The 9,917-nt window shown below is 34.8% G+C and overlaps 1 protein-coding gene across 1 annotated transcript in view; it reads left to right on the top strand.

The window, feature by feature from the left end:
- Positions 1-5,898, top strand: part of LOC106872942 (dehydrodolichyl diphosphate synthase complex subunit nus1-like) — a 45,146-nt gene extending 39,248 nt beyond the window's left edge. The window contains exons 3-5 of the mRNA XM_014920120.2: positions 168-326; positions 4,381-4,480; positions 5,734-5,898. Of these exons, the coding sequence (XP_014775606.1) occupies positions 168-326; positions 4,381-4,480; positions 5,734-5,824 (350 nt within the window). The 3' untranslated portion in view covers positions 5,825-5,898. The remainder of the gene's footprint in view (positions 1-167; positions 327-4,380; positions 4,481-5,733) is intronic.
- Positions 5,899-9,917: the final 4,019 nt, after the last annotated feature.

Below are 9,917 nucleotides of genomic sequence, written 5' to 3'. Positions count from 1 at the left end.
TGTTTATACTTTGTGAGTTGTGAGAGTTGAGCTTTTATGAATGAAAGAAATCTGGTGCGTTTTGAAGAATGTTTTGACAACAAAATTAGAAAATTATACACAAATGTAATTTGTTTATTTTTGTACTTTGTTTTCCTTATGTTTTATTTGTTTCTCTATTATTGTAGTACCAAAATGTGGCAAACAAATTTTGGTGAATATTCTCTCGCTTGATGATGGTAGGCAGTCTTTGGTACATATAGCACAACATCTCAGTGAACAGGTTTTACAAAAGCAGTTGAAAATATCTGATATAAATCCTGAATTGATAGACAGATTTTATAAAAGTAAGTATAAGATTTTTCTTATTTCTTTTACCCTTTAGCATTTAAACTGGCCAAATCTGGCTCAAATATTCTACATGTTTTATGTTCAAACTGGCCAAATCTGGCCTCTCACACCTATGCTACAAAGTCATTTTAAAAGTAAACAATTACATTATTGAAATCTCCAAACTGTGAGATAATACATTATTAATTCAAAACAAAGTGAATGAATAAGCAGTAGATTTGATGGAGCAATCTGAATGCTGAAGGGTTAACTTTGGTTCACATTGTTTTTGGTCTTAGAAGGTTTCGGTTTTTCCTTTTAGCATCAACCTACCTGAGACCAGCTAAAGGATTAATCCTTTAGCATTGAAACTGGTCATATCTGGCCCAAACATTCCATTTGTTTTATGTTCAAACCAACCAGATCTGGCTTCTTGTACCTACTTTACAATGCCATTCTAAAAATGCTCCTGCTGATGAAGAGGATTGGACTGCAGGTGTTCTGTGCCAGTGCCACTTAAAAAGCACTTGTGCTGGTGCCACGTAAAAAGCACTCATATCAGTGCCACATAATGGCACTCATGCCAGTCTCACGTTAGAAGCATCAAGCACACACTGTAAAGTGGTTGGTGTTAGGAAGGGCATCTGGCTGTAGAAACTAGGCCAAATCAGACTGGAACCTGGTGCCAGCATGGAAAATGGATGTTAAATGATGATGATGATGATATCATCGAAAGCTGTGATATAATGCATGATTAATTCAAAAGAATGTGAGTAAATAAATGTTACATTTGACTGAGTAATCTGAATGTCCAAAGTTTAAAAGAGTTGAATGCAAGATATCACATAATCATGCAGAATTTCACAGCTTTTTACCAATGTAATGTTTCATTTTCCTGCATAAATGTAATACAAACCCACTTCTGTAGCTGTAGGATGTAACCAGACTAATAACAGTTGAATTTACTGTGTGTACAACTGCTGGTTGCTAGAGAATAGCTTAGGAATTAACAAGGGAATGGCTAAGGAATTAACGAGGGAGCCTTTTAAATCAGATTTTACAAAAGCAGTCAAAAACATTTGATGAAGATCCTGAATAATAGACAAAGTTTTATTTTTCTTTCAATCTCAATTCACATTGAAGTGATGAAAGGTTTAAGGTGAAGTCTTTCAATAGCAATCTGCCTGAACTTGGCTTCCTTAGCCCTTTAGCATTTAAACTGACCATATCCTGGCTCAAAATATTCTACCCATTTTGTGTTCAAACTAGCCAGATTTGGCCTCTCACACCTAGCCTCAATATCGTTCTAAAACTAAACAGATACATCATCAAAATTTCGAAGCTATGAGATAATGCATCATAAATTCAAAACAATGTGACTAAATATTCTTTACATTTGACACATTAACTGAGATTGAAAGAAAAATAAAACACCTTAACAGCCTTTATTAATTCATGATCTTTAATAAATATTCTTGGCTGCTTCTGTAAAATCCAATTTAAAAGTGATTTCACTACTCCTTTTAGCAGGTTGAGTAACTGCATAGAAGCTCCCTTGTCAGTTCTTTGACCATTCCTTTGTTAATTCCTTAAATGCTTAAAAAAAGAGTTTCAAGCTAATGAAGGAACCTCTTTGTGGTCACTAGACTTGCTAGAAATAGCAGCCAAATGTTACTATGGCTCTGTCTAGTCGAGGATATGCTGTTGCTTATTGTCCATTGTGTAGACTGTAGTCGTATTCCCTCCACCCTAACCCTAACCCTGTTGTTGATGAATGAAGGGTCAAGTAACTACAGTCAAGACTAACAGCTAAAACTGTCTATGAGCTGTGACTTCCACATGCCTGGCACTCTGAATATGCAGATATAAAAGTTGTCTGGCATTTTTTGAATTAAGGTCGAATTCCAGGTTTTAGTCACTGTTTTTCCTGTGGAAATCTTTGATTTATTGTGGAGAAAGATTTGAAATTTCAGACATGAAACAGTCTCTCTATATTTAACATTTCGGCAAATAGGGCAGGGGAAACAACTTTGTAAAAAAAGAAAAAAAAAAAAGGATCTAACGAAAGAGCATCTGCGTCGTTCACGAACTGCTAGAAATAGCAATAAAATCTTCCTCACAATATTCCTTTCTTTCTTAAAAGTAGAGAGACTCGTTAGATAATGTAGTTCTAGAAACGTAGTGTCCCCCCCCCCCCAAAAAAAAAGATGACTTAGTCGTAGATGGTACACCTTTTATCAGTCATATGAAATTGTTGTTTATCAAAGAAAAATATTTTCTTAAAAATGTTTTAATTTGCGATGTTCATAGCTCAGAAATGTCACAGGTTAATTGTTAGACCTTTGCTATGCGTCTATGCTATTAGGTAGATAGGCGAAATTTTACTTATTGAGGTTTGTGTCGCATTGTCAAATCCTGTTGGTATGTATGTATAAACTTGTGGAGAAAAATCTTCATCTTTTGATTTGTACAATAGTCGAAAGGCATTGCACAAGTTGTGCAGTTGTGTACTAGATGTAGTGGTTTACAAGTTGTATTACTGATATTATAATATAATAAAACAGCATATTACAGATACAGTTCTATATTTATGAGATGAGGAATTATGTACATTATTTGCATTATTTATGGGCATATGGCATAGTGGTTAAGAGCACGGGCTACTAACCCCAAGATTCCGAGTTCAATTCCAGGCAGTGACCTGAATAATAATAATATTAATAATAATAATAATAATAATAACAACAACAACATCGAAAAATACCTTAGAAATGAGAACCCAGGTTCGAAATTTCCTCAAGACGCCTGATGAAGGCTGGAGGGTATATCAGCCGAAACGTTGTGTTAACAACAGACAAGATGAGGACAGATATCCGTTGATTGTAAATAATGTATATTACAGATACTATAATAGTGCATTTTATAATCTATGTCACTGTATTTCAGAAGTTCATGATGATGATGATCATCATCATTTAACATCCATTTTCCTTGCTGGCATGGATTTGATGGTTTGACAGGATCTGGCGAGCTGCAGGGCTACACTGAGTTTCAGTGTCAGCTTTGGCCATTTTTTTCTATGGCTGGATGTCCTTTTCCTAATGCCAACCATCTTACAATGTCTACTGGGTGCTGTTTACGTGCTCTAGTGAGGTCACCAACTAAGTTGCAAGACTGAAAACGAACAGAAATGGGAAAGCCTCTGCCCAATGACTAAGTGTGTGTATGTGTTTGGGGTGTGTTAGAGAGAGAGGAGCTGGCTTTATGCCAGGTGCTCAGAAGCTAAAGTATGATACAGATGTCTTGCAGAATTGCAGAAGCTTTGTAGAGTTGGTGATCATCATCAATATCATCACCACCATCATGCTTACACATGCTTTTTCATGATGATGCTAACACTCTCTGCCACTTTTATGAGTTGGTTTATCACTTTAATACTTTTGAGTTGCTTTTGATCTGCTTGACTTTGCAAGGAACCAATCTCTGTTCTTCTTTGCTGGATATTTTCAAAATCTTGGCTGCTTTCCCTAAGGGAGCTGCCGCTTTCCCTGCCATAATATCCTCAATGGATCTTTCCACTTTATAGTAATCAGCATCAGTAGCTAATTCCTGTTGAATCTAAAGGAGTAACTCTGCTTTCTTCCACATATTCTCCTCATTCAGTAACGGCTTATAGTAGTGTTCCGATGCCTGTTTCATCTCACTATTGGTAGGGGTCAGTGCATCAGCAGCATCAAATTTATTAAGATCTTGTATACAGGTATTTTGTAATTGTTTTTCCTACCTGTCTCTCTGTCTCTCCTACCTGTCTCTCTCTGTCTCTCCTACCTGTCTCTCTCTGTCTCCCCTACCTGTCTCTCTCTGTCTCTCCTACCTGTCTCTCTCTGTCTCTCCTACCTGTCTCCCCTACCTGTCTCTCTCTGTCTCTCCTACCTGTCTCTCTCTGTCTCTCCTACCTGTCTCTCCTCTTACTGATTTGTCTGCCAACCTACACTTGTTTATCTACCAAGCAGCTACCTAAATCCTCACCTCCTTCTCTCTCTTTAAAATTCCCTGTCTGTCTACTTACAGTTACATATGGTTGTCCAGCACCGGATCTTATCATCCGATTTGGCAAAACAGAATCCTTGTTAGGATTCTCTCCATGGCAATCACAGTTCTCAGAAATATTGTAAGTTTTATCTTTTTTTCATATCATTTATCTTTTATTTCGAAGGGTTGAAGAAATCAGTACTTACCTTTTAAGCCTGGTATTTATTCTGTTGGTCCCTTCTGCTGAACTGCTAAGTTATGCAGACATAAACAAACCAACATTGGTTGTCAAGTGCTGGTTGGGTACAAACACAACACAATCACAGATATGTACACATAATCACAAAGACACACACACATGTACCCATCTACACACTCACACACATGACAGGCTTCTAACAGTTTCTGCCTACCAAATCCACTCATAAGGTTTTGGTTGGCCCAGGGCTATAGTAGAAGATACTTGCCCAAAGTGTCATGCAGTGGGACTGAACCTGGAACCATGTGGTTGGTAAGCAAGCTACTTACCACACAGCCACTTCTGCACCTGTTCTTTACTTTTGTTTTCCTCTTTCTTGCACCTCTACATCCATTTGATTTGCTTTATTCATTTATACATATAATGCTAGTATGGGAAGGGTGCCACGTAAAAAGCACTGGTGATGGTGCCATGTAAAAAGCACTGGTGATGGTGCCACGTAAAAAGCACTGGTGATGGTGCCACGTAAAAAGCATTCAGTACATTCTGTAAAGTGGTTGGCATTAAGAACATCCAGCCACAGAAACCCAGCCAAAACAGATTATGGTACCTGGTGTAGCCCCTGGTCTTGCCAGTTCCTGTCAAGCTGTCCAACCCATGCCAGCATGGAAAACAGAGACATTAAATTTTGATGATAATGATATTGAAGCACATGTTTTTGCCACTGGATAGTTACAGCATTTTGTATAAAAGTAACAATGGGAAGATATCATCCTACCTTCAAACAACAAAAGGTGAGGCAGGAGGTGGGGTTTCAAAGAAATTTATGGAGTTTTTTGACAGGATCAGGCGAGCTGCAGGGCTACAATGAGTTTCAGTGTCAGCTTTGGCCATTTTTTCTATGGCTGGATGTCCTTTTCCTAATGCCAACCACCTTATAGTGTCTACTGGGTGCTGTTTACATGCTCTAGTGAGGTCACCAACTAAGTTGCAAGCCCTGCAATGTCATTCTAAGAATGAAACAATGAAACAATCACATCATTGAAATTTTGATGCTATGAGATAATGTTTGATTGATTCAAAACAACGTGAGTAAATAAGTGTTGAATTGGACAGAGTAATTTGAATGCTAAAGGGTTGATGCCAATTATATCAATTATATTTCTAATTATTTAATTTCCTCTTTATTTCAGATCTTGTCCATCACATGTAGGTTTGGATTACCTAACATATCTTAGCACTTTAATAGACTATGCTAATTCATCACAGCGCTGCGGTAAATAAAGAAATGACTTGTTTCCCATTCCCATCTCTCTTCTCCTCCTCTTGTTTCTCTGTAAAGCTGTTCAAAGGTTTAATGATTGTTTTGTTGTTGTTATTGTTTCCTCAAAGATTCAGAAATAAAATGCCAAAGGAAAAAAAATTAAAAAAACAAAAAAATTACAAATCAAACTGAAATATAAAACACTTGGTGAGGAAAAAGAAAATCTCTTCAAAAATGAACATGCTCTTTGCAGAAGATCAACAGAAACTTTTAAGGTCTTTTGGAACAAGTTGCTTTGTCTTGGTAGATCAAACTGAAAAATTTCTAAGTCTCTCATTTAGATTACATAGGAAATGGTAACCTAACAAAGGGAGCTAATTCAAACGTCTTTTTTTTTTTTTTGTCTCTCTAATAACAGGGTAGATTTAGATCAGTGGTTACCATAGTGATCCATTTTGGAAAATCAATAACTCTCTCATTCTCTTTTGCTTTATATTTCAATTTAAAAAAAGTAAATTTTTCAAAAAAATTATTGAGTTAACACCTGATACAAGGGAAAAAACATTCCTCAGTTTTTTGTTGGCAGTAAATGTTGTGTTGTAGCCCTTATGCCTAGCTATGGCTTATTGTACAGCATTTTCATAAATATTTTGAATTTTTCCTTACATTTCAAAAGTAAAGGATTTTGCCTTTGTAGCATTTCCAGGATTATAACCCAATTTGGGTTGCTACCCACAAACCGGGAACCACTGATTTAGATAAACTATTCTTCTTAGTATAATAAATATGTAGCCAGCTGTATTTAGATGATGTGTTAGGGGTTGAGTATCTGCTGTGTGTGTTGTTTGTAACTGTCATAGAATTTTTACAGCAACTGAACATTTAACTGAAATGAGAATAAAAATACATAATGTTCACCTTCAGTTAAAAGAACAAAAAAACAATTGATTACTATGTATAGGTAATTAGATAATACTTTTGGGTGAGCATTTTGAGATTTGGTTTTAGTAAATACAATTTATAATTGTATTTAATGGACATTTCTCAATTCATCAGGTTATCCTAAAGAAGCAATGTCATTTCTGCAACTAAGTTGAATGTAAAACTAGAGTAAACTAATTTTTTTTATAACTAATCACTTTAAAAAGTATTTGTTTCCATTTCTGCTAATGACAGAAAATTGTTTCAATGCCATGTTTTCTAAATTCAGATGATTTTTCAGGAGAAAAACTTTAAAAATTTGAGTTTACCTCATAACACAAAATTATACATTAAAAAGACAAAAATATTTTATATATTTTTATTTCTAAAAGTAATATATTTTTCCTGGGGAACCTGGCAAAATTTAGAGATTAATCTGTAGCTTTAAAATCATACAGAAATGGCCAATATGAGAGCGAGGATCTCCAATAAAATTTCTCTGGTTTTTACTGAAGCAATTCCTGCAATATGGTAACTTGTATTGTCATAGTAGATCATAATTCCTTTCTGGTTAACCAAAGAGTATTTTTCACTTCTTAGTAGTGTGGTAATGTCCAATAGTTTCAGATGTTGACAACAAATCCCAGTAGTGGTTCTATGATTGAGTAGAGACAACTTGCCTCTGATTGAATTCAGGAGTGATAGATACTGATATTTTGCCATTTTTGTGGCTTATCAACATCATGTATCTGAACTGAATTGTGTCGTAGCTGTTCTCATATACCTTCATTGAAAATACTTGGTAAAACACCCTCCCTTTTGGTTATAACATATCTAGTCTTCCTAAACTAACTTACAAGTCTGATCTGCTTAAGCTCTCTAACAGAAACCTCAATTTCTATCATTATTCACTCAAGCAATTCACAAGCAGAGTTTGATATAGTGAAAGATGTTTATGCATCTCATTTCATTTCATTTCATTTCATCTTATCAACTAACAACTGTCATTCCACTCACTTTCCTGACTTTAAATACTTCTCCACAGAGTTCCATGTATTGATGTATTGGAGGAAGGGGAGGAATTTTGAATATTTTCAGCCATTTGTCAATAGTTGTGTAACATTGCTGTTTAGGTATCATGAATAGGTATTTAGATAATCAGTATGTGTGTGTGTGTGTGTGTGTGTGTGTGTGTGTGTGTGGATATATATAGATATATATATATAATTTATTCATGATGTGTGTGTATACACATGCCATGAAAAGATATGTGGGTGAATGTGTCTGTATATATTAGGATAGACTTGGTTGTCCATTCTTAGATATAACATTTTGGGAAATTCCTTGTCGAAACATTTAAGTGAGCATTTGAAATTGATCTCTTTGTCTATTTTGAAATGTGATGTTACTTATGGAATGAGTAATAACTGAGGGGGATGAAATATAATTGATCTCATTGAAGACTCAGTTTGGTCTAGCTATTTAGACAAAGCCTCTACAATTAGCTCTGTTTGAACTGAAGTACTACACAGATACAACTAACTAAATACTTAGGGACCTCCCAGTTTTACAGAAGTGCAGTATCTATCAGCTTGTGTTTGGTTCAATATCTGATCAACATTTTAATCCCATCATATCTCCTTTATTGGAAATATTTTAGGATTTAGTGATTTAAAACGCACCAGTTCTTATATTTTAATCCTTTTGGTACTGATCTGCCTGACACCACCTCTGCGTATATAAAAAACTTTTCATTTTTAAGACTTCACATTTAAATTAAAGCCTTCGATCTTAATTTTATTTAAGATTCATTTTGTTAAGCTATGTTCCAAATAACAGCAGAATAAAAGCAGAGTTAGTTTCTTTGTTAAATCCTCTCATATTCTTGGTTATTTATAAAAATAGACAATGTTTTACCTTAGAAATATGGTGACAAAAGGCTTAAAGGCTGCAGGGTATTTGTTGTAATGTCTCAAGAAATAAGCTGCTGCTGCTGCTGCTACTGCTGCTGCTACTAACATGGTTAACCCTTTTGTTACCATATTTCTGTTGAAATACAACTGCCTTAGTTCTAATTAATTTTGGAAATGGTGAAGAATTTAGTAAAGCAACTTTGTCTTTATTAACCTGGTGTTTGGTGTTTGGAACATAAATCAACATGAAATTTTGAAAGAAAGATTTTATTTAGTTCACATGAAGTTTGTATCATAGAAGCAGAGGTAGTCTTGGGTGGGTTGGTATCAAATAGGTTAAATGACCATATAGAAGCTCCCTCAGTGTGTCTGGTTTGAGATGAACCTTTAGTAACGGCCATCCAGTTGCTCTAAGTGGATAATTCATAATCTCTCATTCAGTCTCTCCGTCTATTTAGGAACACTCTTCAATTTCCACAATATACTTACATTAAATTACAATAATCAAATTGTTCTCATTAACTTTCTTTAATATCTCTTTATTTTTTATTTTATTTATATATATTTTAAAAATATCTAAGGAGAAAGAGAAGAAAAAGACCCATTTCCCCAAAACTAACAAACTCAGTATTAATACTTCGTGGTCTATTTTCACTATTATAATGTTTACTAATTAATTTTATTTCCCCTCTGATTCTAAAGTATTACTGAAGTACAATAAACATCCCAAATAATGGCAACCTCAAGGATTTCAGCATTTATTATGAATTCTCTATTGTCTAGGAAAGTATGTTTTAAATAGATTTATTATGCAAATAAAGCAGAGAGTAGTACAATAAGTAATACAGTTTGTATAAAGAATACCTCTTTATTAACTACAGAGATGCATTCGTATGAATATCATTTAATTAACTGTAATAATGTAGTATAATAAATAAAAAAACAAATACCATTTAATTAGCAACATAAAGCCAGTAAACAATTTGGGTGGGATAGGAAGTTTTTTGATTAGAACAAAAAAAGGTTGTTTCCAAAATGGCAGAGGTGAACGTGAACAAACAGATATGTTGCCAGTAGTTTTCTTTAGTGTACAACAAGATTTATAAAGTGTCATCAGCTTGAGTTTTCCATTGTTCTATATGCCATTACTTCAGAAGTTTACTCTGTGTATGTGTCTTTATGTGTGTGTGTGTGTGTAGGTGTGTGTGTGTGTGTGTGTAGGTGTGTGTGTAGGTGTGTGTGTCTATATAACTATGTATGTATGTATGTATGTATGTAT

This window comes from Octopus bimaculoides, chromosome 19, assembly GCF_001194135.2.
Source record: "Octopus bimaculoides isolate UCB-OBI-ISO-001 chromosome 19, ASM119413v2, whole genome shotgun sequence".
Lineage (NCBI taxonomy): Eukaryota > Metazoa > Mollusca > Cephalopoda > Octopoda > Octopodidae > Octopus > Octopus bimaculoides.
Note: the sequence above shows the minus strand (reverse complement) of the source record. Positions and strands in the feature narration are given on the sequence as shown.